The sequence below is a fragment of the Lasiodiplodia theobromae genome (assembly GCF_012971845.1).
Source record: "Lasiodiplodia theobromae strain AM2As chromosome Unknown scaffold_2, whole genome shotgun sequence".
In the NCBI taxonomy this organism is placed as follows: Eukaryota; Fungi; Ascomycota; class Dothideomycetes; order Botryosphaeriales; family Botryosphaeriaceae; genus Lasiodiplodia; species Lasiodiplodia theobromae.
Genome location: NW_023336495.1, coordinates 1173404 through 1201390, shown reverse-complemented (window position 1 = coordinate 1201390; position 27987 = coordinate 1173404). Strand labels below are relative to the sequence as shown.

The window sequence follows — 27987 nt, the reverse complement described above, 5'->3', positions numbered from 1 at the left end:
CAATGCCAGTAGTCAGCTTCGCTGTTCAGCGCTGCCGGGGTACTCGTCATCCCTCACGAATCCCGGCCTTTGCATGCAGGTAATGACCGACGGTACCCCACAACAGACGTCGAAAGGGCAAGGAAAAACAAACACACGTTCATTTCGCTACGTCTTGCCCGGAGCGTCCAACAGAGACAAAACTCCGGCTAAAGAAAAGCAAAAAAACGTCCAACGCTTCTGGCCCCACACTTTGGCGCCTCATGGGCAAGGGGACCTGGCGAGCCGGGGACGAAGCCAGAGGGAACATGTTTCGTTGCGTCAATAACCGGCATCGTCTGTTGAACGGGAATAGAAGACGGGGGATGGACGAAAATCGGGAGCGTTGGCGGGAGTGAAGCTGGAAATCGACATCATTCTCACGGCCGCTTGACCGTGCGGTTCGTTCTGTGAGAGGGAAGGCTTACTCACCGCGGTAGCGTGAGAGGCTGATGTGTAGGACAGACCAACTTTTAATAAATGAGAGTAAGCATCCAAGGCGGATTCTGCGCAACCACCACGAAGACAAAACGAAAGGGCTCCGGTCGAAGGATATAGCCTGGTGAAGAAATGCACAGCAAAGACAGAAGGCGATGCTGCACGGCAGAAGGATTGAGTCGTTCGCAGGAAGCATGACATGTGCAGGCTGCACTTCCCTCTCGCCACAGCTGGTGTTTCGCATGCCGCGCACGCATGCGTCGAGCCTTGAACATTGTAGTCTAAGACAATCACACATAAGCCGGGTCAATTGTTGAGCCTCTGCCAAGGCCAACTTGTCCACGTGGGGCCTTCGCCGCTCAGAGCGAACACGGCTCAGACAAATGAAGCTGCAAATCGGGTCGAGGGAGAGCCGACGGGACGAGAAGGTGTCTCACACCACCACGTGGGGAGGACTCAATAGACTCTATAGGCTTCTGAAACTCGCCATGGAACGCCTGAAGCGTCTGCTGGCAGGCAGGTGTAGTCGACTTAAGGTTGGCCTCAAGGCACGTCAAGAGCTGCGGATGCAACATCTCCCGCGCGCGAGCCGGCCGGCGGCGTGCATCAAAAGGAAGACCGGCCCTTTTGCTGCTGTACGGGCATGGGACGCCGCATGGGGCGCACAAGCCTCATGTTGCTGCTGGCTGCTAAGCAGGCGGAGCGGGTAGGCTATCGAGCGGATGCATTGTACCTAAATCGTGCTCGGGAGATGCTTTGGCCAGTGCACCGCGACGCAGCCCAGGGAGACGCAGCTTTCGGCGGACGCCATCCACAGCCACCGACAACACCGCAGGTGCGCCTGCCGCGGCCCGTTGTGGGAAAAAAGGCGAGCGAGCGAGCAGCAGAGTCGCCCCGACTCTCTCCATCTAGAAGGGCCTATTTGCTTTGAGGAATCCGAAACGGGGCATTGATAATGACTAGCCCAGCGCGGGATTAATACATCGGCGAGCTACAGCTCCACAAAAAGTCGGGACGTCTGCCTGCCCGGCCACACGTGCTGTTGCCACGCCGCCAGAGACGCAGCTTGCCGGACGTTGGGATGACGCTGTGACCAGCTTTCCTGGCTTCTGCTGGGTTAGCATGTCAGCTCGCAAAAGGGAGGGTGGCGATGGAAAGGATGCTGGGAACCCGCGCTGGCCGCGAGCAATCTTGACAAACAGGAGCACAACACTACAGCCGCAAGGCTCAGCTGCCATGACGGCAGACACACACACACTCACTCACTCACACACGCCCCCTCCCCTTGGCTAATTTTTCACGGCCGTGATCTGCATCGAGGAGTCTCCCGCCTCGCTTTTCCGGATGCTCGCCAGCCACAAAAGGCCCCAGCGCCGCGCGGATGGGGTGGCGGGATGGACGGGCGATCAATGCAGGGACATGCCAGCGGTCCTGGTTTTGCAAAGAGCGCGACGCTGACATTACTGTCGGACCATGATTCTGTTCGTTTTTTTGCTTTTTGGTTGCCGGTGCGCATGCCCAAGCTGGAGCGGCAGACCGAGGAGCTCTGGAGCGAGGCATGACACGATTTCGCTCCCCTCCCCCTCGCCCGGCAGCGCTAGATGGCCCATCAAGCGATGGTGGTGTCGGGGTCCTTCCCGTGGGAAGCCTGACGTCCTTGCTCAATAACTTTGGCGGCGCCGAGCATCCCACGAGCCTAGTGCGGGCACAGCATCCGAGTCGGATGCTCGTGGTTGGCCCGAGGCGGCAGGAGGGCGAAAAATTGAATTCGCTGGCGCCGGGAATACTTCAAGGACCTTTCTTCTAGCGGTTCCGACGCGACGGGATTGTCATGACCTTGGCCAGCGTCGCCGCGTGCTCCACAGAACCACGATCTTCAGATGCAATCTGTCCTCTGCTCGACGTCAAGCGTACATTCGCTCCGCAGCGGCTATCTGGGAGATGCGCAGCGCGCGCGCAGTGGGCGCGGCGGGAGCCTGTAAGTACATATGCATGTAGGTATGTCGTGCCGCGCTCCGCCGCCCGCGACCCATCTGCGGAGGCAAAGGCGCGGCGGCTCCAGCCGAGCAGTTAGCTGGGTCTGTGGCTAGACTTGCTGCTTTAGCCCGCGGCCATGAGACGGACGTGCGTGGATGATGCCTGCAGCGGGCGCTTGCCAGAGCGCGCATCCCGATCCAGCGAGGGCCGGAAGGGCCTTGTGCGCTGCTCGCGGTTGCTCAAGTCCAGACGGCCAGATGCCGCGATGAGGCCGGCAGCCATTGGCGGGGTAGGCAGGCTGTGTGGATCGAAGCAGGGAATGCTCGATGACGAATCCCGGTCAGTGTGCACGACGGCGGTGGGGTTCAAAATGGCGGTGAAGAGGCCCTTGTCCGTGGCCATACGAGCGCGGGCGGAAGGGACGGCTTGATCATTGAATCGCTCCAGGATGCTTGAAGAGACTGGGGGCGACAAGTGAAGAAGGAGGTCGGCTGGCAGCGCTAGAAAATCGCTTGAGAAACAGATGGGTTGCACGGGGCCCGAGACCTGGAGCGTGAGGTGAGATGACAAGCAGCCCGAGCCTGGCGGCAACACCTCCTCACCTTTGCCCGTCTGGGAGGCGTACCGCTTCGTCGGGCCCGCACCGCCAATCACCGGCGCCGCCGCCCCAGCCTGGGGCCCTGTTTCGGCTTGAACTGGCCTGCAAGGAGTGGTCTGTGTCCCCCTACCATTCCCCGTTGTGGCTTGCTATGCCCAGCAGCCGATAACGGGCTTTGGGGGTGTCTTGACGTGGCCCGCACTGATTGGAAGAGGCCGTGTAGCTGAGAGCCTGCCTACCGTCGGGGCGCTGGCTGCTCGTCCGTGATTGACCTGGGGAAGAGACGTCCCGGCATCCGCCAGCGCAGTTGGCGGCATCCTTGCGACTCCCGCCCGGCGCGATCCAACGCCGCACCGTTTGCTGCCGCTTTGAGAAACCGCAAGTGCTGTCGGCCATGGCGACACTGGCGGGGCAGAGGCCTGCGACAGGGGGGCCGTGCAGCTAATCACACGCATATGCAGGACGGGCGGGTGCAGCTGAGACTCGGCCAATGGGATCGCCGGTGCGCCCGCAGCTGCAGGAACGATGGCCTGGCCTTGGATCAACGACTCTCTTCTCGCTGTCCCGACGCCGTCCAGCAGACTGCCAGCGATGAGGCTGCTCGGCTGCCGAATGCTTGACGCCGACGAAGCGCTGCTCCCGCCCGCCTCGCGGCGCCGCGCGGAGCGCTCGGAGAATAAGGCTGCTCTGCGGCGGAGCATCTCGCTGGCGTTCTTGGCGGCGAGCGAGCCGCTATAAGCCTCTGAGCAATCGATGGACCCGGGCGGGCGGTTGCGAGATGTCGAGAGGCGCAGGGAGGAGGACGGCCTCCGACCACGCACGCACGCACGCTGGCAGCGCTGGTCTCGGGACCGTCGACGGCCTCGTGTCCGACAAAACGTGAGGGTTCCGCGTGGGCCCTGGTGTACCGGCACTCGAGGAGCGTGTCGCGGCCATGACGCGCGTGGAGGAAGCCGGAGCGGAGACGGGCAGCGATGGCTGCTCTGCGCTGGGTGTGCAGGGGCGTGCTTCGTCAAGTGGGCGCAGTATTAAACGTGAGCCCATTCCTGAACCACGCGAACGCGGTGCGACCTGCCCTTGCATCTGGGACAAAATCCGTTGGCTGTCGCGGGCGCTGGAGGGAGGACCGTGGATCGGCATGAGTACAATACGGGACCGCTGGGCGCCACCCTTACACGGCAACACTGCTGTCTAAGACCCTCGCCCGTGCGACGCGCCTGATTGCGTGCCGCTGGCGGGCTGGCGTCATTGGGAGGCCGTCGAGGTCGAGGCGTGTCATCGGTGTCACTGCGAGCGTGCGGCATTGGCGGGTGGCTGGCAGCTGGCCGGCAGCCGCCCTGATTCGCCGCCCTCAGCAGCGCTCACCGGCGCGGTCGAAAGCTTGAAGGAATGCGCGGCTGACGGCATCCAGCGCTCATGAATCGCTCAACGGTCGCGGAGAAGCGTAGCCGCGCCTCGAGGCCGCTGTCCGCATCCACGTCTCACACGCCGGGCGATGTGTCGCGGGCGCCCACGGTACTGGGACGCAATCGTGATCTCCATCATCATGAAGAGGCGGTGCCGGTGCTGCTGTCGCGGTGGGTGGCTTGGGGGCCTGCCTTCGTGCCTTGTCCCTGCCCGCACACAACGCCTGGGGAGCGCCAGCGCACACGACGCACACCGCAACACGGCGGCGAATCAGCGCGGGCGCGCCAACACCACGCCCGTGGTACAATCGGCAGCGACGCGGGCGCTGGCTGGCTGGCCGCGCGCGCCTCAGGCCTCCCCGGCGAGCGTCCAGCATCGGGGTGTCGCGCTGCGATTCGCCCGGGGCGCGCCATGCCTGCGCGGTCGCACCCGGCGCGCTGCTCTGCCCATCCTCCGGCGAGCACGTTGCACCACCCCTTCAGTCAGCGCAGACGGTTTTTCCGTTGGCTGCGGGCGAGCCACGCCGCCGATCGGCCAACCCGCGCGGCGCCTCGATGGACCTGCCCTGCACAGCGTGCCGCCCGCTCGCCCCGCGCGCGCGCAGCCGGATCCCTGCCTCGCTGCTCGATCGGTGAGCGTTGAGCGCTTGAGGCGACCCCACCGGCGCACTGCAAATCACCCGTTGCGCGGGTTAGTCATCGCGGCGCTTGACCTGCAGAGCGATAGTCGCACATCATGGCGCCCGTCTCCCGGCTGCTCTGACCACTCGACGCCACCATGAAGAGCGCGGCAGGGAACGCCGTCTCGGACAGGCCTGCCATTCCGACGGCCAGGCATGCTCTCGGAAGCGCAGCCCCACCGCGTCGCGCTGCCGGCGCGCGTCTCAGCTTAATAAGGGAAGCCGGCGGCGCGCACTATCTCCGTGTGGTGTCGAGGCGTGCAGCTATCAGATCCCCCCGCCGTTCGGGGCTGCGCGCGGCTGGTGCGCGGGCGGGCCGGCTGGGCGAGAGGGCGCACTGGCAGATGATTGACGGGCGGCGCTGGCGATAGGCGGTGGTGGCCTAGAAATCACGAGCGCGAAGGCAGAACGGGCCCTGTCTCGCCCACTCGCTTGCGTGCATTTGCGGGCCCTTGTCTGCCGCATCGCGCTGCAGCCCAGAAGCAAGCAAGCATGGAGGAAACGGCCCTCTCACGGGACCTGGTTCGCGCCCGGCCGCCACACCATCCTGCCCACGCTCTCCACCAGCCCCGAAGTGAATTTAGATTGAGCGTGCGGCGTGCGAGATCTCCACCCGCAGCTCCTGCCCAGCCCTCGACGTCGACGCTGCGCTGGCTCTGTCCATGCACTGCCCTTGCGAGCGCTCGCGCCGTCCCGCACACGCATCTTGAGACCTGCGCTTCTCTTTGACCCGCGCCCACGCACCGCCCGGCGGCTCGTGCTTCGCTGTCGGTCAAGCAGCTGCTGCTCGCCTGCGTCGTGGCCCGCCTGCACAGAACGCCCAGGTGCAGCGCCACCAGAAGCTCCTCAAAACGAACGCCCGCCAATTCAACACAACCACCGCCCATTGCCCGCCTGTGAGTAGCGAGCGCGAGCCCGCCGATACGTACGTGCCTCTCAGCCTTCTGCCGCTGCCCTCTCGAGCGCTCGCCTATCTCTGCCCTGGACAGGTGCCAGCGTTGGTTCGCTCGCGCCAACCCGACCCGCGCTAGCACATCTCACATCCCAACCTCCTCCGCTTTCTAAACCTCCGCCCTCCCCCACTGCCCGGCGCCAGGCCACGCTCTCTGTGCACCAACTGCGCCAGCGTCGAGGGTGCGTCCAGCGCCGCCGCCCGTCCCCCCCTCAGCCGCCCGCGCCCCAAAGCTGACCAGCCGCAACCAGAGCAGATCCTGCACGGCCACCGTCAACGACCTGCGACGACTTTACGACTGCCCACGACCGCTAGACTGCGAGCTCTGTCCGGCTATTTGCCAGCTGCTATTCTTTGCCCGTCCACCCGCGCGCCCCCAGCTTCACGCCTGTTCGTTGGTCTTCGCCCGACCCACTCTCGGACAACAAAAAACCGCCCGCCTGCTGCGCCGCCCAGAAGCTCCACACCAGTCAGCCTCTCGTTGCTGTGCATGCCTTGACACGACCGATTGAGCCTCCCCTCTCCCCCCTTACGACCGGCACGACGTCACGACGGCCTTGTTCCTTCTGCCCTGCAAGCGTTTTTGTCGTCTGCTCTGCTTCCTCCAAGCCTCGCTCCCAAGCGCCGCATTCCTAACCTGGTCCTCGCCAAATTCCTCGGGTACGCTATCGTGCTACCAGCAAACTGTGCCACCGCGGGAGCAACCACCAAACCGCCTCGGACGAGCCTAAACGATCTTGCGAAGCTGTCGCCTCCAGTCGCGCGGTGAGCTTCTGCACCTGAAGGTCAGTGTTTGCTCACCCACGTGCGCGCGCCGTCGCCTTGTTGCCCAATCCTCTCTCCCTCCACCCCCCAATCCCCCAACCAAACGTCCCCTTTCGCCCGACTGCAAACCGTCCGCTTTGCCACCTACCCTGGCTCGTCACGGCACTGCGAGCGAGGCGCCCGGCGAGCACGGCGGCGTTGGCCCCACATCTCCGGCTACGTGCACTCCCAGATCCTGCATCTGCCGTTGCGAAGGGAACCTCCCCATTGCCCGCCCTGCCGACACCACTGACTCGACTTCCGAACAGGCTTCGACCTTCCCGTCCTGTCACTTCCAAACCAGACCCCGACAATACCGAAAAGCTGGAGCTGCCGTCGATCTCGCAGGTCCACTCCCGAGGCCCCGTCGACGCACCGTGGTACAACACTCAATTCGCACCACGACCGACTGTATCGAGTGAGCGGCTACCGGCTTTGCCCCAGATCCAGTCGGGTGCCAATCCGTCGTCGAACTCTTCCTCGCCTCGGGGTGGATCCATCAGCTCTGCCTCAGCCATCAACAGCAGCGCGAGCTCTCATACGTCTTACTCGTCATCGGTGAACGGAAGCCACTCGGGCTTCAAGACTCCCTCACCCGAGCAGACTCCCCAGACGCTTGGACGGGACCCTCACTCGTTGAATGGGCAGTCGCAGGAATCGCCCTTCGCCCAGCAGCATCAACAATCCGGCTACGGTTACGCCACCGACTCATACGCCAACATGAACCAAATGCAGTCGTACGCTGATGTCCAGCAGCACCACATGCCCAACCCCGGGCATGCGACGTCGTCCGGCCCTCCATCCACAATCGGCCATTACGCATCGTACCAGCAGCCTCCGTACTTGCAGCCCGGCCCGACCAACCCGATGGTACAAGGCTACTCGTACCCGAGCTCGTACGGCAATGGCATGCCTCCAACTCCCTCGACGGCGACGATGAACAACTCGCTCGTCCCGGCATCTTTACCTCTTCCAGGTGAGACAACATGTTTCGAGCCTCCGCTGCACGGGCTAGCACTGACAAGACGCAGCAATGTCCGCTGGTGGCCCTGGCTCGACCGTCCCCGGCCAGCAAGGGTACGCGCCCTCTCATCAGTTTGACACGACAGGCCAGGTCGCGCCCCCCGGGATGAAACCCCGGGTGACCGCAACGCTCTGGGAAGATGAGGGCAGCTTGTGTTTCCAGGTCGAGGCCAAGGGCGTGTGCGTGGCGCGTCGAGAGGGTATGAATCCGCAAAAAAAAGGTGTCACGCCTGCTCCAGGACTGACGGCAGTACAGATAACCACTTCATCAATGGAACGAAGCTCTTGAACGTCGCCGGAATGACGAGAGGTCGGCGTGATGGAATCCTAAAGAGCGAGAAGACGAGGCACGTCGTGAAGATTGGGCCTATGCACCTGAAGGGAGTTTGGTAAGTTTCGAAGAGGACCTCTGAATGATCAGATGACTGACGTGGAGAAGGATCCCCTTTGAGCGTGCTCTAGATTTCGCCAACAAGGAGAAGATAACGGAGCAGCTTTACCCCCTCTTTGTGCACGATATTGGAGCACTTCTCTACCATCCAACCAACCAGAGGACATCTGTAGGAACTGGAAACGCGATGGCAGCGCTCGATCGTCGTCGGCCCGAGGGCCAACAGCGCTACATCGGCGCTCCGACGACCGCTTCGCAAGCGCCCCCGCTTCACCACCACCATTCTCTAAGCAATCCGTCGATCCCGACCCAGATCCAGCAATCACCGCACTCCATTGCTCCTCACCCCGCATCAGGTCGTCCTTCGATCGACAGGGCTCATACGTTCCCGACGCCCCCGACGAGCGCGTCGAGCATCATCGGAATGGGCAACTCCAGCAATTCGTACGAGTGGGGTAACCCCGGTGTATCGAACATGCAAGGGAACCAACCCTTGTCGATAGACACGGGACTCAGCAATACGCGCTCCGTCCCGACCACGCCAGCAACCACTCCTCCCGGGACGATGCAGACCATACAGCAGTATCCAACCACGCAAGGCTACGACAGTTCTCGACAGATGTACAGCGCCCCTCCAAACCAGCAGGGCCAGTATGCCGCACAGAACCTGTCTCGCTACCCTCAACCCGTCCAATCGGCCCCGTACCCCAAGAGCGAGATGGCGCCTCCGGTGCGCGCGGCCGGTGATCCGGTGCAGCAAGCCGACGTGAAGCCGACGGAGGGCCTTCTGAATCAACCGCCGGAGCAAGTCGGTCAGGTGACTGGCGAGGATGAAGCTGATCAGGATCACGATAACGAGTACACTCACACCAGTGCTCCGTACAGCAGTCGTGCGTCCTACGGCTACCCGGGCTCGACGGCTCCCGGAGCAATTCGCGGAGACCACGTCTCTCAGGACATGACGGGCTCGCCTCACCAGAACGGTTCAGGCAGAGCCACTCCTCGCACCACCAACACCGGCCCGACTCAGTGGACCAGCGGGTACGCCACTCCTGGTCAGACGAAGCTGCCTTCGAGCAATCTGTACAGCGTCATCAGCGACACCCGGAGCACCGCCAATGGCAACGGACCGGACGGGTATCCGGCGCCCAATGCCATGCCCACGGGCTATCCGAGCCAGTATAGCCCGGCCAACGGTCTTCCGGGCAAGCGCGTCCGCGAGCTCGATGACGACGAGACGGATTACGGTCGTCCGGCAAGCCGTGACGCGAATGGCAACGACCTCGAAAGCTTAAAGCGAAGGAAGACTTTGACTGAGACGACCATGGGTGGTGCGGTTGGAGGACCCGTCCCTGGTGGTCTCCAGCGCGCCAAGACCACGCTCGCTCAACACGGACGGCGGTAATCCATCCTCGTTGTCATTAGTCGAGTATGTTTCTGCCATGGCAGCTTTCGTCACTAGATCCAATAGACGGCTCTACGACCAGGCGCTTTGAGGATGAACACTAATCAGTGGTGATCCAACGATTTCCGATGGCGGCGTCGTCCGGAAATAATTCTGCATATCCGGCTCCCCGCACTGTGTCGTTGGCAACTGCTCCCGACTATCCCGGACCTCCATCCCGGGTCTCTCACGTGGTTTGCGAGCATCTCATGAACACTGCCAGCAAATTCCTTCATTGACTTCTCTTTCTGTTTTTTTCAACTGAAACTTCTGGCATTGACGACAGTAATGACTCTCCTACTTCTTCGATTCTTGGCAGCCTCATGAACCTTGGTCTGCCCGTTCGCCGGCTCGACTCGACTGCGGAGTCTGAGCCCGGGCCGGCGAGCCTTTGTACTCTTCATTTCGCAACCCCATGGCATTGCACTTTTCGTTGCGGACAAAACGGGCATTTTTTTTCAGCAGCTGTCTACCGGAAGCTCGTGTGGCTGCACAGCGGCAAGACCAAAGGATCCGGTTAATGCGACGATTAAGATTCTACTTTCGGCGTCTGCGGGTGGGGTTTTCGGATAGAGCGAGACAACAGCCATCCCAGGACGGACGGCAATGTTCCTAACTTCTAGTGCCTGAAGTTGAAAAAAAGGACATTTGTCTTTGCCTCGATCTCAGTCTTCTCTCCATCTGCCGCTCGGAATCTTGCAAGCAGTGGAGGCAGCCTTGGGGACGTCATTTGATTCGTGCTTTTTTTGTGCGACATTTTGTGTGAGCGGATGACGACGCCGACGAATTGAAAGAAAGCATCAAGGGAACAAGAAAAGAGCGAGCGACCTATTCCTTGCTTTACCTTTGGTTTCCGGTCAGATCTTCTTTGTCGATGATGGACGAAACGGGATATGGACGACGAACGAAAGGACATGCCATATGACGATCAAAAGCAATCCTTTGCGCGTCTGGTTTTCCTTTGATGTTCAGTGGATTCATGTGATGTTTTTTTTCTCGGTTGGGATTCAAGGCTTTGACAATCCGGCCAAAAGGGACAGCAGCATGGGGGTTTGGGGAGCATTCGGACTTAGTACTTACTTTCTCTGCTCCACTTTCTATTTTTGACAACTCGCAGCTTCTGCTGAGAGGGCAATCTTCTTTCGGAGGCGGTTCTTGGTTTGATCTACGCGGTTTTGGGGGACTTTTCTATTTCCTAGGTCGCTTTTTGGTTCTCACGGTTTCACTGAGCTTATGATAATGAAAAAAAGCTGTTGTTCACAGGGCCCCCGGCCTCTTTTAAAGACATGGCTTTTCTTGCTGTAGTCAGTATGCAGGTGCGGTGAAGCAGAATGGCAACAGGTAACTTCCAAAGCACGTAGCCACGCATGCGTGCACACATACATACGTCCTTTGCCGGTTAGTGGTGGGCTGTGAGGAGAGCGGGTTATGTGCAGGTTGCATTGCATTCCCGCGCGCCAGTGTGCAACTAACGCTGCACAGCATCGTGCCGTACCGACGTGCGTTCTTCTGCAGTGGTGTTGTGTGTTCTGGAGCCCTACTCGACAACTCTGGAACATTCCACTTCCCGCGATCAACCCGCAGTGAGGGGAACGGAAAGAGAGGTAGTTTGCCTGCCCGATTCGGCCAAGTGCATTGGTAATGGTCGAGAGGGGAAGGCTCCCCATGCACTTGTTTGCCATGTGCTTTTTGCCATTTCTTGTCCGGTTCCCCGTGCCGGGTTCGGGTTCATCAGATCACTCGTAATAATCAGACCGGCAAGGCTGGTGGGGAGGGGGCTGGTTTTCGTTGGTTCGGCGGCATTGGATGGTTGGTAGGCGGTTGGTGGTGCTGACGTATGTATGTCATCCTTGCTCTTCCCAACTGCCCCCCCACCAACATCAGCGTGCGGCTCGCGCTAATGAGCGCACAGAAACGCGTGGGCCTGTCATGGTGCTTGACATGTGAGAATCGTCCCCACCGTTTTCCTGTAGCGGCCCATCCTATTCTGACTGGCGGCGGGGCTCAACCAAGGCCGAGACCAACGGCTTCTGCACGCCTCCTGAAGGATTTTGGGGGAACCGTTGTTGGCACTCGGCCGTTGAAGATCTCGGGAAATGCTTTTATGGCGTGAGCTAATTTATTGTTACCTGCAAGGATCTGTAATATCTATCCCGTCGAGTGTGGGAAAACGCCTCTTACAAGTCCCCATCGCCTTGCGGCGAATACCGTCCTCTTGCTCTTCCGGTTTATCCTTTCCGTACACGTTTATTACGCCATCTTCGCGAGAACAAAAGAGGAAAAAGAAATGAGAAAAAGAAAACAAAACACGAAGGGAAACGATAGGAGAAGGCACCTCAGCCTCAGTCCCCCGGCTTAAACGCTCCGGTAGACGCCAATACGAAGCAGGCAACGAAATCCCGCTTCGGCACAAGTGATAAAAATCATTGCCATTCCCGTTCTTTAGTCTCCACTCTGCGCCCTCGCTCTCGAATGGAATCGGCCAGCACTCCATTCGCTCTGTCCCATGGTGGGCGTCCCACCACCCGCCGACCCTTTCGGCGTCATCGGTCTCCTCCTCTCGACGGGACTCCAGTCGCCCGTTCTGAGCGGCGGTGGCGGTGCCATCCCGGCAATGCCCCTGTCCAAAGAACTGCGCGGTACGTCACCTGGGCCTCTATCCAACGACGTTCGCAAGGGCGGCATGGCAGCACCGGGTCCCCTGTCTAGAGATGTCCGCGGCAGAATGGAAGCACCGGGTCCCCTGTCCAAGGATGCTCGCGGCAGCATGACGGCTCCGGGCCCTCTGTCCAAAGACGTCCGCGGCAGGCCAGCGGTCGGGTCGACTGGAGTTGCGGACGATGCGGGCGGCAGTGGAAGGTCGGCGTCTGGTTGAACGAGCCGTACGCCGCCGGGCACGGCCTTGTTGGAGCGCAGGGCTTCGCGACGGGCAGCCTGCTGGGCGTGCTGCTGGGCGTCCTTGCCTCGCTGTTGCTGCTCTCCGGAGCGTGCTCGCTCCTGCTCGGCGATCAGATCCTCGAAGTAGAGTTTTGCTGCTTGGGTGCGCGAGTAGGCCAAAGGGCTCCAGGCGTATGCGTTCAGGGCGTGTGGACTGGCGCCGGCCTGGAGGAGCAGGCGCAGGCACTTGAGCTCGCCGGCGGCAGAGGCGTGGTGGAGGGCGGTGTTGCCGTCGTTGTCGTGGGTCAGCGGGGAGCACGGATAGGGCGCGGATAGGATGTGCGGGAGAAGAGCGGAGGAGCCGTTCTTGGAGGCGTGCATGAGCTGTTGGAGCTGGGGGTTAATAAGGGACGGGGCGCGGGTCGAGATAATTTCAGAGCCTTACAACATCCATGCCGTTGAGGTTGGTGTACGGCACGCATTGCGGAAAGCGTGCGACCAGCAGGATGCCAACCTCGACCTGCCCGCAGGCGGCGGCTAGCATCAGCGGCGTGTCGTGGTCGGTGTTGCGCGAGATGCCGTCATTCTCGTGGCCGGCGTCGATGAGGAATGCCTGGCAGGGCGCGGTCAACTTGCGGTCGTGCGGCGGGGAGCGCGCGACGTACGGCAATATCAGTGAAGCCCTCGCGGGCGGCCAGGTGCAGCGACGTGTTGCTCTTGTCCTCGAAGACCGGGTTGCGCAGGACGTGCGGGTTGTTGCGAACGATGCGGCGCACCAGCACCAGGTCGTTGAGGCGGATGGCGCGGCGCAGGCGGATCTCGACGTTGATCATGGTGGCGCGGGTCCAACCGCTACATGGCGCTGGGAGAGTGTTATTGCATCGGGTCGTCGTCGTCTGAGCTCAGGAGGGAGAGAGCCCCGCTGCATGAAAGGATCCGGGGAAGCTTATTACTGCGCGTAGGGCAGCGCGCATCGTCGTCAGTCCGCGCGTCAGGTTGCGGCAAATTGTCGGCCTTTCGAAACGCCGACCAAGCTACATTTTTTGGACGCCGCCCGCCGACCCTCGACAACCACCACCGCTGCTCCCAATGGCCCCCGTGTCCGTCCTCGAGCGCTCCGAGGAGCACGCGCCCTTCCAGCTCCCCGCCGACTTCGCCCGCTACGCCTCGGATAGTGACGCCTCCGCCTCCGACGACGATGTCGACATGCAAAAGGATGCCACCGAGGAGGAGCTCGAGAGACTCGTCTTTGGCGACCGCACCGGATTCCGCGACGGCGTGAAGAACTTTGGGCGCCAAGGCGAACTGGTGGTTGCCGACGAGGAAGAGGAAGGCAGCGACCTGGACAACGTCGCAGACGCCGATGTACGTTTTCCGCGACACCACACGCTCGATTGCGCAGCCTGCTGACGAGCTGCAGCTCTTCTTCGTGGATGCCGGGCCTGATGCCGCCGCCAAAGCGCTCGTCCCCGCTCCAGGCGCAGAGGACTCCGACGACGATTTCGCCGACGCTGGGAGGGATGCACCCGCATGGGAAGACAGTGACGACGAGCGCATGGTGGTCTCGCTGGCCTCGGTACCAAGGCTAAGAAAACTGCGCAAGACGGAAGATGAAGACCTGATCAACGGCAAGGAGTACGCGCGGAGATTGCGGCGGCAGTTTGAGCGCCTGTACCCGACGCCGGACTGGGCGGTGCCAGCGACAAGAAGGCCCTCGAGGAAGAGGAGAAAGATTTCCGAGGACGCAGGGTCGTCGGCGGAGGAGGATGCCTCGTCGGATGAGGATATGGACATCGACGACGACGACCTCTCCGCCCAGCCGCTTGCGAAGCTGCTCAAGGACGCCGACAGCCTCACGCGGAGGGACACTACGGGAGTGGGCAAGAAGCGGAGACTTCGCGCCGAGGTGCTCGACATACAGCGCACAAAGGACATCAGTGGCATACAGCCGTCCGCAATCACCTCTCTATCTTTCCATCCCACCCTTCCACTCCTGCTCTCGTCTGGTCCCAGCTCGACTCTCTACCTCCACCACGTCCAGCCCGTCCCGCCGAACCCCAATCCCCTTCTCACGTCCTTGCACATCAAGCGTACTCCTCTCACCACCACTGCCTTCCACCCTTCGCCCGACGATTCGCGCATCTTCCTCAGCGCACGTCGTCGCTATTTCCACGTCTGGAACCTGGCGGCCGGCACCATCGAGAAGGTCACCCGCGTATACGGCCACCAACAGGAGCAGCGCACTATGGAACGCTTCGCCCTGTCCCCCAACGGCAGGTACATGGCTCTGCTCGGCTCCGCGCGCAAGGGCGGCGGCTACATCAACATCCTGGACGCTCGCACGCTGCAGTGGCAGAGCCAGGCGCGCATCGAATCGCGCGGCGGCATCGCCGACTTTGCGTGGTGGGCCGACGGCAACGGTCTCACCATCGCGGGCAAGAACGGCGAGGTCAGCGAGTGGGACGTGGTGGCGCAGCGGCTGCGCGCGCGCTGGGTCGACGAGGGCGCCATCGGCACGTCAGTCGTGGCCCTGGGCGGCCGCAGCGGCCGCGACGACTGGCTGGGCGGTGACCGCTGGGTCGCAGTGGGCAGCTCCAGCGGCATCGTCAACATCTACGACCGCCGCGCGTGGCTGCCCACCGCCGGCAACAAACCCTCCAACGACGACTCCAACGGCGGCGTCCCCGCCGCCCCGAAGCCCGTCAAGGTCCTCGACCAGCTCACGACACCAATCTCGCATCTCCGTTTCTCGCCCGACGGCCAGCTGCTAGCCATGGCCTCGCGCTGGAAGAAGGACGCCCTCCGCCTCGTGCACCTGCCCAGCTGCACCGTCTACCGCAACTGGCCCACAAACGCCACCCCGCTCGGCCGCATTACCGCCGTGGCCTTTGGCGACGCCACTGCCATCAGCGCCGCCGCTGAGGAGAAGGAGGGCCGGAGCGTCGATGCCGAGCTGCTGCTGGCGGTGGCCAACGAGCAGGGAAAGATCAGGATGTGGGAGATTAGGGCCTGAGAGGGAATGAGGAGAGGAGCTAGATCGTTGGATTTTCTTTTCGTTTAATTTGGGGTATAGAGGAGTTTCTCGACGGCGATGCAGCTTGAGAAAAGACGAAAAAGGGACAAGTGTACACCCACGTGTTTCCAGGTGTATAAACGGGACCATCGGTGTGGTTATGGAACGGGTAAAAAGTTTTCAATCGAGCCTGGAGAAATATCTCCCAGGCTCTTCTTCAAGTCAAAAGTCTGGGTGCGGCGTATCTAGTATTGACCACCGGTGTTTATGCCGAATCTACTTTGATCGACAGTGGCCATTTCAAGATGACCGATTGTTTCAGAAGAACATGTACATCTGTCTGTGAAGAAATATCTATTTCGAATGCAATGTGCTTTGCCGTTTGCCCGTCTATTATTAAGCAAGTAAGCAAAAAAAAAAAAAAAAGAGAACAGGAAAAGGGCTGCAAGAAACCGTCCCGTCTATGCTTAACCCCGCTTTCTCTAGGTATCCAGAGTTCCCCGTCCGCCGAACCTTCTTCCGTAGTTGTTATTGCTCCGTGTTAGTCACCCTGTTAAAAGAAGTCTTCTCTTTCATGGCTTTTGTTTTCATGAATACCTTCCGTTTCCTTTCGCTTTGATTCCCGCTACGCCTTGAGAAATGCTCTGTGATCACATAGTCTAGAGGTTCTTTTTTGGGTTTCTTTTTCCTTTGCCGTGTTCCATTGTTACACTCCTGCCAAGAGACTCCCTGAGCTCAGAGTCGAGATTCAGGGATAGTGCCATCGACGACGGCGACGGCGCCAATGTTACCGGCATCGGCGGATCCGTTGAGGAGTGCAACGCACGAGATGACATCCGCCGGCTCCAACAGGTGCCAGGACGCCAACGTCTGCTTCGAGCTAGCACCAACAGTCACAGAGAAGACGTGATCCTCCGGTAGCTTCGAGCCGCGAAGAGCGCGGAACATGTCTGTTTGAAAGATTAGTCGAGCCATGGTACGACATCGTGCGATGAATCTCACCTTCGTCCGTGAAGTCGTCTCCCGAGCACAGGATGAACTCGGGAGGGGCGTCGCCATACTCGGCCACAAGGCGCTTTGCAATTTCGCCCTTGTTCACGAACCTCGGGCGAACCTCGAGGTTAGCCTTGCCGGTCATGACCTCGACCTCGAACTTCTTGGCAACGGTCGACTCGAGATGCTTTTGGCACTCGCGAGCTTGGAACGCTCCATACTCGGGGTCGGCTCGGCGGTAATGCCAGGTCAGGGCGATCTTCTTCCTCTCTATGAAGGAGCCTGGTCATCGTTAGAATATTTCCACCTCGGAAATCGTGGGTCACCTACCCTGGGTTCTCTCCGTATAGTGCTGGAAGACATGCATGACTTCCGATTGCCAGCTCATGTCGGTCTTCTCCGTGAGGTTCTCCCAGATTTCGCTCTTGGGGTGGCGGATGAAACTGCCGTGCTCAGCACTGAGGCCAAGCTCGGTGATGTGCCCCATCCACTCGTCGAGGAATGCTTGATCGCGCCCGCTGATGATCCACACCGCGTTGTTCGGATCAGAGGCGAGCGTCTTGATTGTGCGGATGACCCGATCGGACGGGATTGCAGACTGAGGGTCTTTCACGATCGGAGTAAGCGTGCCATCGTAGTCGAACATGAATAGCCTCTTTTTGGCTTTCCTGTACTGAGACAGAAGCTTCGCCCGATCCAGCGCCGGCGTGGCGAATGACTGGTCGAAGGACGAAAGGTTGGTCATGAGACGACGCAAGTAGCTATTGACCCACGCCTGCACGTTGTTTGTGACGACGTGCTTGTAGAGCTGCTCGTGCTGGTCTTCGCGCTCCTCGTCGGTCATGGTAAGAGCCCGGTCGATGGCATCGGCGACACCGCCGAGGTCCCAAGGGTTGATGTGAATGGCGCTGCCCAGGCTGCCAGCGGTACCGGAGAACTCGGAAAGGATTAGAGGACCTTTGTTTTCCTTTTGTGCAATGACATACTCCATGCTGGTGGTGTTCATACCATCACGGACGCTGGTGATGAGACCGACGTCGGCAACGCGCAAAAGGGCAAAGTACTCCTCCTTGGACAGGTACTGAGGAAAGTGCTGGACTGGAGCGAAGCTGAGACTGCCGTGGGCACCGTTTATTCTGGAGACGAGGTCGGAGATCTTGTTGACAAACTTGTCATCGTCGTTGTTGGTCGCCTGGTGAGTCGCCGGGCTAGTGACTTGGATGAGGACCACCTTCTCCCGCCACTCCGGATAGCGCTCGAGGAACAGCTCGAACGCTTGCAGCTTTTGTGCAACACCCCTGACGGCATCGAGCCTGTCGCGGCCGACGATGAGCTTCTTGCCCGCGTAAAGTTCACGGATCGCTTTGACCTTCTCGGTGACGGCTTCGTCATAGAGAGCAACGCGTTGCGTGGCAGCCGCATTTATACCGATGGGAAACACATCCACGGCCACGTGGGCGCCGTACGCATCGACGCCAGCGGAAGATGAGTCGAATCCGAGGACGCGTGTGCAGCAGGACGAGAAGTGGCGCGAGTAGCTGTACGACTGGAAGCCGACCATGTTCGCACCGAGAACGCCCTCGAGGATCTCTTTGCGACGGCTCAGGCACCTGTAGAACTCGCTGCTGGGGAAGGGGATGTGCAGGAAAAAGCCAATATAAACGTTCGGCAGACGCTGACGGAGGAGGCTGGGAAGCAGGAGAAGGTAGTAGTCGTGGATCATGATGATGTCGCCGGGCTTGTATATCTCGAGAATCTTGTCGGCGAACATCTTGTTCATGCGGTAGTAGTCGGCCCAGGCCTTGCGTGCGGCACGCCCGTCGGCAGGTTCGTTTTGCTTGTAGTGGAAGAGGGTGTACAGCTCCTTGTCGGCAAACTGGCGCCAGCGAGACTGGTCCCTCAGGACGACCACATCCTCGTCTTCGTGAAGCTCGTCGTAGAGCCACACGGGCACTATCCTGCCGCCGTGATCACGCTCGAGCTGCTTTTCCAGACGCAGGCGATGCTCCCGGTCTACGCTGATACCCTCCTGAGCTGGCTGCTGGGGCTTCGCGTCTGCATCGACAGGGATGGGTGCGGAGGCCTTGTTTAACGGGGTGCTGGCATTGGGGCCCGCGGCGGTGTCACCAGGGATAGGTTGGGCGTTCGGAGCAACTTTGATCTCGCCAGTCCATCCAACCAGAGTGTGATTCCAAGGCGAAGAGGCGGAGGCGAGATAAGAGAAGGAGTCGAACAAGGCAGAAGTGCCGCGCCTGGAGCGGAGCTCCCAATCATTGCCCGGCGAGTAGGCGATGCTGTACGGGACGCAGGTAGTGGCACTGATGACATGGCCGCTGAGGTTCAGGTTGGGATGGGCCGCCTTTGGATCGACATCTGCCAGATCGGCCTTCTCCGCCGAGTCCAAGGTAGGACGGCTGAGCCTCCTCAGAATCTCCTCCGGGCTCTTCGCGCCGGCGGCAACGTCGGTGGGCGAGCTCGCGCGATCATCGTCGGAGGCGTGCATCGAGTTGGGGTTCCAATTCGGGCCGGAAGGAACCTTCGCGGGGTCGAATGGCAGCGGAGGCTGGTCGCGGGGCGCGTCGGGTTGAACGTAGGCAGAGACACCGGCGGTGTGCGAGGTGGGCGTGACGGGTACTTCGGTGTTGGCGGGATTCGTTTCGTCAGAGGATTGGCCCTCTGGCCTCGAGGGCTCGGCAGCCATGGCCAAAGTCTCGCGCGGGTCGAACTGCATTGCGGCGGTCAGCGTGGCCTGCGGCAGGGCAGAGAAGGACGGCCAAGGTGGGTTCGGGGCGCGGACGTGGAATGGCAGCGAACATACCGGCGGGGCTCGGTGGTGGTGTTGGTGCGCAAAGAAGCTGCGATTGACGTCAGGCGCAGCTCAGGATTGGGTAACGAGCTCGCGTCGCTCCTGCGCGACACCGAGTATCTGTATGCACGAGGCGCGGGGTCTTGCAGCTGGTCGCACCGGGGGGAACGGAGGGGCGGCGATTGGCGGAGGGCGCAGTCAGTCAGCGCGACTGTCAGCTTTAAAGGGTGCGGTGATGGCGTCTGACGCAGCAATAGGAGAAGATCGGCTGTGGAGGAGCGAGCAGCACGAGGCGGTCGCGCGGAGCCCCTCCAACGGCCAGCCGGGACATTAAGTAAATCCACGTCATTCTAGCCCTTTGGCTTTGCCATGGCCCGGGCCGCCAACGCGAGCCGGCTGTTTCTGGCGCAGTCTTTGCCATTCCACGCGCGCAATTCGATTCTGCCCACCGTCATGCCACGCGCTGTCGCTGCTGTCAGCCCGGTGATGGAAGCTTCACATGCCCCCCCACCCACGCCGGCGCGCCCTCCCGAGGCCAGCAGCACGACGGCCAGAGCGAGATGCTGGCTGATTCGTCGGCCGCGAACGGACACGCCTACGTCTCCTTTTTTACCCCCCGGCGTATCCCCTTATTAAGCCACAAACTCGAGCAGCGCGCAGCTGCAGCGTCCAGATGCGTGCGCCATTGGCCAATGGGAGGGCGCCCGGCTCGTGAAAGCGGCGGTCCCTGCACCCGCACGTGAATCGGCGAGCCCGTGCCACCCGACGTGCTCTCCGCGCGCGCCCTCGACAAACGCAGGAACCACTGCCACAGACTACCTACTGTCCACCGCCGCCCCCCACGCCCATGCCTGGCGAACGCGCCGTCTGCCATGCAGGCCATGCCCTCCGCTCGCACGTCGTGCTCTCGCGCCTGTTCGACATCCCCTTGGCCAGACTGCGCTCCGTTGCCAGCTCGCACTGCTCTGCTGCCGCCTTTTCCACCACCGTCCGCCATCGCTCCGACAATGGAGAGTCCCCGACGTTTCGCTACGTTGGCAAGACCAGCTTGGATGTAACCCTGGAGGCCCATCGCCAGGCCAACCGTGACTCTCTTATCCACAAGGTCAGCCCGACGGGAGAGGAAAAATTAACCGTTTGGTTCAGGCCAGACCTGCCCCCTGACCGCTTCGATCCCGTTGCTAGAGATGGAGAAACGCGTACGAAGAAGAAGGAGGGGCGGAATGGCTCGGATCAGAAGGGTCCATGGCAGTGGTCGAACCAAGCGGCTGCCTCGAGGACGATGCCAATATACCACATCGGCGCAAAGGAACGGTCCCTTCCTCCGGTCGACTACGTCGGCGAATACCTGGAGCCGCTGCACAGCAGAGACGATGTCAGAGACGAAGATCTGCCTTGGTTCGCAGCGTCTCTGCGGTCCGATGCCACGCCAATGGAAAGGTCGAGTCCACGCGCTACAACAATGTAACTGACGTACTGACTCCAAAATAGACTCCGGGCAGAGATAGAGGCTTTTGCAGAACATATCCAACCCACGCCCGAAGAGCATACCGGCCGCATCGCTGTGGTGGATAAAATGCTAGACACGTGGGCTCGTTTCATTGACTCACGGAAGGATAAAAACTATAAAGGACTCAAGCTTGAACTTTTCGGCTCCCAGAGGAATGGACTGGCCACCGCCACTTCGGACCTCGACGTTCGTCTTTACGACCCAAAGATCTCGGAGAAGAGCGATGAGAAGCAGGCCCCCAAACACATGACGAGAAAACTTCTCAAAAAAGGTCTCGAGATGACGTTCCCCTTCTACCAGGCAGATGACCAGTTCATGTTGGTTTTCCTGCGTTTTTCCAGATACCCACTCATCTCAATGCAACATGCCCCCTCAAGCCTTGACGTTCAGATTGTGGCTTCTAACGACACATCCTATGCACGGATGATTATGGACAAGTATATGGAGGAGTTGCCGGCTCTTCGCTCCCTGTACATGCTTATCAGGTACCTTTTGGAGATTAGAGGGCTCCACGATGTCTTCAGAGGCGGGATCAGCTCCTACAGCGTCTTTTACCTGATTGTGGCAGGTATCAAGTTGGGTTCGTCGCCGGCCAGCCATGATCCTGCCGAGCAGCTCCTCGCAGTCTTGGACTTCTACTCTCAATTTGACACGACCAACAATTGGATCTCGTTGGAGCCATTGTCAATCCTGCCAAAAATCGAAAGTAAGCCGGTGCTTTCCCGGGAAGAGAAGGCGGTACGTACTTTCGCTTCCGAAGCCGGGTGTCCGTGTACTAATTCTCCAAAGGCACTCCGCAAAGGGCAAAGAATTGGCGCACAAAACAAAGATCAGCCGTATCTTCTCTCCATTCGCGATCCTGCCGACGCCACCAACGACCTGGGACGGAAAACTTTCGGCTGGAAGCACTTGCAGGCGACTTTCAAGACTTTGAACGAAGTGCTGCGTCAGAAGCTTGAAAAGAACGATGGCTCGCTGCTGCTTAAGCCCCTGGTAGGCACGAGCTTCGAGCTGATGGAGGCAAGAAGGGAAAAGATTGCTGCGTTCGGTCGGCAGCATCGGAGTGTGCATACAACTCAAGAAGTTCAAGTGGACGCCCAAGAAGTTCAAATCGACACCCAGAAAGGCCAAGTCGACGCCCAGAAAGACCAAGTGGACACGGAAGTCCAACTCGACACTCAAGAAGTCCAAGTCGACAAGCAGGAAGCTCAAGTGGACATTCAGGAAGTCCAAGTGGACACCCAAGAGATCAAGAACGAGGATGTCAAAGCATGATCGACTCTCAGTCGCAGGCCGAGCACTCGGTCACTATGGTATACTAACGTGAGGATCGGGCCATCTTCGTAGAGATGATCCGTGGTTTTCAGCACTGCAGTTGAACTGTCGGGGCGAGTCAGGCGGCTGAAAATGCTCCGACCAGCATGTTTCCCAGGATTGCCTAGCGGGGGAAGTCCAGGCACGAGTTAGATTATGCCTCGGAGAATCTGCGCGATCGCTGCAATAAAGCCTGGGTTGAAAGCGGTTGTTCTCCATCCTTTCGCGTGCATGTTGCGAATGCTGAGAAATCAGCTACTGCGTTCTATGCTCGTTTAATGGTTGGCCTGCTACTACCGTGCCAAGGAGCTCACTGATCCTACAAAAAAAAAGTCGATGATGAGCTAATATGTTTCACTGCAGATCAATCAGAGATTTAGAACGAGTGGTCTGCTATTGCTGCCTGCAGCTCGTGGCTGCGACTCGTTAGGCCGGGCCAGTGAAAAGTTTCGGGTCGCCAGCCAAAGCTGGATGCATAGAGGGATCAGTAGGCGCTGCTGCGAGCACAGAGCATTGGCCCCCGTGATAGGGAGGGCGGCCAAGCGCGCACCGACTTCACTCGAAGGAGGTGGTGGCTTCCGGGTTCGTTTGCTCTTCTCACAGTGCTGCGTGAAGCCTCCGTGTTGGCATGGATCGAACCGCCAGTGACGGCATCGAGGACCCTCGATCCCCCCAAGGTCGGTTTATCGTTTGCTGCTATTCTACTTCTTTGCATAGCCTCGCTCGTGTACGAAGACTATCCCGTCGAGGACCACCCATCACTCGTCTCATGAGCTTAATTTGATGTGCTACTACTACCAGAGCCCTCTGTCGCTGAAATCTGAAACCAGGATAGCAAAAAGGCAGGGCCTTTATATCACCGCACATCAGCTTTAGAGAAATCATCGTACTCCCTCTGTACAATATCCCATAACTCCTGCAGCAGCGTCAGCCAATCTTCCGCTCTGTCTGCATCTTTAATACCGTCAAAAACATCTCAACCCGTGTCTTCTTTGGCACAGGACTGGCCCGTGATATCGATCTCCTTGCTCATACGGACGCCTTCTCCGGCACATTAATGACGGGCACTTGGCACAGCTCTGACGAAGGCGAAGATGGAGGTGAGGAGCTCAATTTGTGTGCTCGGGTATTTTTGGTATGAGAATTGCACGACTCGCAGAGATTGCAATCGGCAGGTTTGGCATGACTCTTGGTGCAGAAGGCGCAAAGTGATGAATGGACAGGAGCGGAGGGATAAGCTTCGACAAGCTTCAGGGCTGAGCTTGGCGCGGAGATCGTCGCATCGCCCGAGCCCCGCGTCACCAACGAACCCAGACCAATCGACGGCTGTCACGATGCGAGAAGGATGACACATGCCGACGTTCCAGCCGCATACGCCGGAAAATAACGCGCAGCTGAGCTGTCACCCAAGCCGAAGCACAGCCCACGCCTCTAATAAGCTAAGCGCGGGCCAGATCAACGCCAGGGTTCCGCGCCGCGACATCCGCTCAAGTGGGGGAGGAGCCGTTCTGCGTTATTAGCCACAAGGCGATGCTGCTGTGGCACATCAATTCCCCATCAGAGCGCCCTCCTCCGAGATTGGACCAAGCCTGATCACCCGGCCCTGAAATTTCCATGCCTTTATTTATGTACATGTCCGCGCCGCATCAAGAGCTCCCCTTCGTATTTCGCCAACCCCTTCGGAAACCCCGCAGTGTCACAGCTTCCCTGCCACAGTGTCCACACAGCTAGTACCCAGCTCGTTCTCACACTCACCACTCCCCCCTCAACCCATTACCAGCACCAGAAACAACCCAAGATGGGCCTCATCGGCGACCTCGTTTCCGAATTCACCCACTCCGGGCAGCAGCAGCAGCCTCAAGAATCGTACGGCGGCAGCAGTGGCGGCTACGGGCAACAGCCGCCCTACGTCCAGCCGCCGTGGGTCGCGCGCTGGGACGGCGAGGCCGGCCGCTGGATCTTCATCAACGAGCAGACGGGCGCCCGCACCTTTGAACACCCGGGCAGCAGCTACCAAGGGTCTGGCTACTACCAGGGCGGCCCTCCGCCGAGCCAGGGCTATGGCGGCGGCTACGGCAACGGCGGCTATGGCGGCAACGAACGCGTCGAGTACGTCGAAGAGAAGTCAAGCGGCGGCAACGGCTTGATGTACGGCGCCATCGGCGCGGCGGCAGGCCTGGCTGGCGGCGCGCTGTTGATGCACGAGGGCGAGAAAGTGGGTAAGTTTGGACTTTCCTTTGGTATATATATATATCATCCATCTCCCACCCCCCCTCCCGACTCGCTTCGTTTTTAAATTTCTGATCGTTCCGAAATAGCCGAAGACTGGGACGAGGACAAGGCCCGCCTCGAGCAAAAGGTCGATCATGCAGAGCAGAACGTTGAGGATTTCCCTGAGGACGCGGCGCGCTGGACGGGTGAGGCCGTCGGTCACGTCGAGAACATCCCCGACGACGTCGAGCAGGGCTGGGACCGCGCCGAGAACCGCGTGGAGCAGGGCTGGGACAACGCCGAAAACAACGTCGAACAAGGCTGGGACAATGCCGAGAATAACATCGAGCAAGGCTGGGACCGCGCCGAGAACAACGTCGAGCAAGGTTGGGACAACACCGTCGAGGCGGTCGAGGATGCGCCCGAGAACGCGGCCGAATGGGTGGGCGAGGGCGTCGGCAAGGTCGAGCGGTTTGGTGACGACGTTGAGAACTACGGGGATAGCTTGGAGGCGAGCTACGATGAAGGTAGGGACGAGGCGAGGTATGATGACTACTAGCGCATGCGTCGATTGCAACGGATTATCCGGCACGATATGAATAGGATTGCGATGTTGGATGTCAGCTTCTCTTTCGATTACCGAAGGCGAGATATTGAGCGAATGTATGTCAAATGAATAGACAAAGTCAGGGATCTGATCTTATTTTCTTCCTACGGTGGATCGAAGTGCGAAAGAGTGAACTGCGCAGACTGTGATTGGCGAGACGAGGCAAGAATCGGATGACATTACTTGCAATGGTCAATACTAGCTGATGTAGTCAAGGCCTTTGTTCCTGTGTCTCGCATTTGACAGAGCGAACAAGACGCTTTGAATCAATTGTATGTCCAGCATGGCTGACCGCCTGCTTAATATCATTCATGTTCCACCCTCTCGGAAGGCAGAGCGAGAAAGTAAATACAAAGTGCGGCGAGAAGAATGCAATCTGAAGAACAACGCAAGGGATGGGAGGTAGGAAAAAGCAACCATCAGGTTTCCAGCGCGGTGCAGGAACCGCTCGCTACCAACGATGACCCCAGCAACGATCGCTGAGCACGTGGCGTTCAACCAGACAATCTCAGCTCCCCTCCCCTCTCCTGCAAATCGTACGAGATCGCCGGCTCGATTATCTCACCCGCGAAATCGGGCCTGCACGCCCGGAGCGTTCGCGGTGATTTGGGGTGCCGCGGAAGGAAGAAGGTTTAATGATTTGAGTTGTTTGTTGCCACCAGCTAAAATCCTACGTCACCCTGTTCGAGCCGAAGCGTGTGGGGGCGGCCACGAGCGAGTGAGACACACATCTACAGGAACAGCCCATTACCCCGCGCTGCAGATACGTGCTACGACGGAGGCGATTCTCCATTGGACGCACTTTGTTCTTCTAAATGGCAACAGCCTACGCGTGACGAACGTGCACTATATAGAGGCATCCTTCGCTTCGGTGACGATCCCAACAACTCCAGTCACGTGCGACAGGGGAGGTCATAGTTCCAATGGCTCTATTCGTTGTGAGGCTAACTTTTGTGAAGATCCTCGGCAGCTCGCACTATCGACTCTTGAACTTTTGAGCCCTAGCTAGACGTGGTATCGAAGTGTGTCTGCTAATAACAAAGGAAAATAACTAATTGTCGACCCCAAATGAAGGAAAAACGAAGGGAAGAAGAATGGTCGAAAATGATGGGGAAGTCGTTTGCGTTGACCCAAATCTAGAATCCTGCGCCTATTAAACCAAATATGCAGCAAAAACGGTGGGTGGGTAAAATGCGAAAAAAGATGCTCATGCAACAAAAGTACCCAGCCACGAAGAAGAAGGCTTTTCTGGCTTGGTCTTCGTGAGAAAAAGGACAAGAAAAAAAGCAAGCGAGGGAGAGCGGCTCCCTCCCCTGCTGCGGGCGCTTGCATGGAAGCGCCCGAAAGAAAGTGCGCAAATGGTTCAGTTGAATCGTGACAAGGAGCGCCGCTGATGCTGGCCTCCTGTAGCCTCGTCCACTCGCTCCAGGCGGGCAGCTGCAGCCATGGCCGTCGTGGTCGTCCGAGTTTTTGGCTTCGGGTTTCCCCTGTCGTTGGATGGCGCGCCGAAGCGAATGAATACGCGTCATCGAACATTCCACCTCTTTTCCTCAACGGCGCCGCCGTTTGTTTGTTTCCCCATCCCCACAGTCTCGGCTTCCCCGCGCCTCCTTCTCTTCCTTTTCGTGAACCCCCTCCGCGCGCGCGAGAGAGAGCTAGGTCGTGTGGTGTCTCGACCCCTCGGGCGAATGCGCCTCGCTACGGCCAGGGGTTTCGCTTAGAACGGCGGGCTTATGACCGCGCCGACCTTCCAGTAAACTCGCGCACGGCGGCCGTGGGCATCTTGCTCCAGCGGCGGCTGGAAGTCGAGCCGCCCGAGGTGCTGGAGTAGGGCGACGACGGGCCGCTGCCGTAGACGTATTCGCCGTCGACATACCGAGCGTCGCTGATGAACGTGGTGCGCTTGTCGCGGCGCGTGTAGCGCTGCTCGAGGCGGTAGAGCTCGAGCTCTGCGGCGTTGGTGTTAGCCTCTTGTTGGTTGGAGGCGCTTGGCGCGGGCGCAGGTTGGAAAGGGGCACTCACTGGCCTGCAGCTTCTCGATAAGACCCATGGTGATGGCAAGAGCGAAAGCGATACGTGGACGGGATGACGTTGAAGGCTGAAGGGTGTTTCGAGGGCGATTGTGCAATCGGAAGGGTGGTCCAACGGCCCGGGAGACGCGAGCAATTAAGGGCGAGAATAAGCAGGCACGATTGCTGCCAGGGCAATAGCGTGAGCGGAAATGGGGGGGCTGAAGATCTCCGGATAATCAGGCAAGAGGCTAGTTCCCGAGTGGACGATCAGCCGGGAGTTCGGCGTGGAGGTGCGGTGTGGGTGCAAGCAGCAGCAGCGGGGACGAGCTTGGATGGAAAGAGGGACTGGTGGTGAGTGGGAGGCGGGCGCAGAAAAGAGAGAACGGCGGTCTGGGCCGGCCAGGGAGATGCAGGGCTGGAGATAGTAGTGCGGAGAGAAGTGGGAATGGGATGAGCGGGTTGGCGTTGCAAAACGTGCGCTTTTCCCACCCCCTAATGCGGATTCGGGCTGTGGCGCCGGCAACGCCGCGTCGTCGCAAGGCATGAGCCGTTTCACGAGCGCCGCTCGCTTGCCCGCACCCTCGCCGCAGCCGACCTGCCTCCGCGAGTGCGCAAGATGCGCGGGGCCACGGGCTGCCTAAACACTGCCCGCTGCGCTGGCTGCGCGCTGGCTGCTGCTCGCTGATCGCGCACCCAAGGAACCGGCGCCGAGATTAGAGCCGCTGGCCACAGCAACAAACAAAACCTCATCAGTCGCCGCTGCCCGACTCGCACTACACCACACTCTAGGCTGGCCGGTTGATGCGCCCTGCAGCCACGTTTTGCCGTGTTTGTGGGATGATCTGCCCCAGGCCCCCAGACGCATGCCAGTTCAGCACGCGCGTTTTTCGGCGAGAATGTGACGGCGAGAGCT

The 27987-nt window shown here is 59.8% G+C and overlaps 7 protein-coding genes across 7 annotated transcripts; 3 read left to right on the top strand and 4 right to left on the bottom strand.

Moving 5' to 3' along the window:
* Nucleotides 1–2556: 2556 nt before the first annotated feature.
* On the bottom strand, nt 2557–2835 carry LTHEOB_886 (3-methyladenine DNA glycosylase; the record flags this gene model as incomplete). Its single annotated transcript, XM_035518383.1, has 1 exon — nt 2557–2835. The coding sequence occupies one exon, from the start codon at nt 2833–2835 to the stop codon at nt 2557–2559; it is 279 nt and encodes a 92-aa protein (XP_035369645.1).
* A 9338-nt stretch (nt 2836–12173) lies between these two features.
* On the bottom strand, nt 12174–13441 carry LTHEOB_885 (Zinc finger zim17-type protein; the record flags this gene model as incomplete). Its single annotated transcript, XM_035518372.1, has 3 exons — nt 12174–12992; nt 13054–13221; nt 13274–13441. The coding sequence occupies 3 exons, from the start codon at nt 13439–13441 to the stop codon at nt 12174–12176; spliced, it is 1155 nt and encodes a 384-aa protein (XP_035369644.1).
* Nucleotides 13442–13697: 256 nt separating this feature from the next.
* Nucleotides 13698–15621, top strand: LTHEOB_884 (Small nucleolar ribonucleoprotein complex subunit; the record flags this gene model as incomplete). Its single annotated transcript, XM_035518361.1, has 2 exons — nt 13698–13973; nt 14029–15621. 2 exons carry the CDS (start codon nt 13698–13700, stop codon nt 15619–15621), a joined length of 1869 nt encoding a protein of 622 aa, XP_035369643.1.
* Nucleotides 15622–16356: 735 nt separating this feature from the next.
* Nucleotides 16357–19345, bottom strand: LTHEOB_883 (Trehalose-phosphate synthase subunit; the record flags this gene model as incomplete). Its single annotated transcript, XM_035518350.1, has 3 exons — nt 16357–16571; nt 16624–16896; nt 16945–19345. The coding sequence occupies 3 exons, from the start codon at nt 19343–19345 to the stop codon at nt 16357–16359; spliced, it is 2889 nt and encodes a 962-aa protein (XP_035369642.1).
* A 922-nt stretch (nt 19346–20267) lies between these two features.
* Nucleotides 20268–22205, top strand: LTHEOB_882 (PAP/25A-associated protein; the record flags this gene model as incomplete). Its single annotated transcript, XM_035518339.1, has 4 exons — nt 20268–20836; nt 20912–21247; nt 21308–21668; nt 21720–22205. The coding sequence occupies 4 exons, from the start codon at nt 20268–20270 to the stop codon at nt 22203–22205; spliced, it is 1752 nt and encodes a 583-aa protein (XP_035369641.1).
* A 1837-nt stretch (nt 22206–24042) lies between these two features.
* Nucleotides 24043–25014, top strand: LTHEOB_881 (WW domain containing protein; the record flags this gene model as incomplete). The annotated part of the gene is made up of 2 exons (XM_035518328.1): nt 24043–24463; nt 24563–25014. The coding sequence occupies 2 exons, from the start codon at nt 24043–24045 to the stop codon at nt 25012–25014; spliced, it is 873 nt and encodes a 290-aa protein (XP_035369640.1).
* A 1703-nt stretch (nt 25015–26717) lies between these two features.
* On the bottom strand, nt 26718–27112 carry LTHEOB_880 (uncharacterized protein; the record flags this gene model as incomplete). The annotated part of the gene is made up of 3 exons (XM_035518317.1): nt 26718–26760; nt 26810–27011; nt 27085–27112. The coding sequence occupies 3 exons, from the start codon at nt 27110–27112 to the stop codon at nt 26718–26720; spliced, it is 273 nt and encodes a 90-aa protein (XP_035369639.1).
* Between the last annotated feature and the right edge of the window lie 875 nt (nt 27113–27987).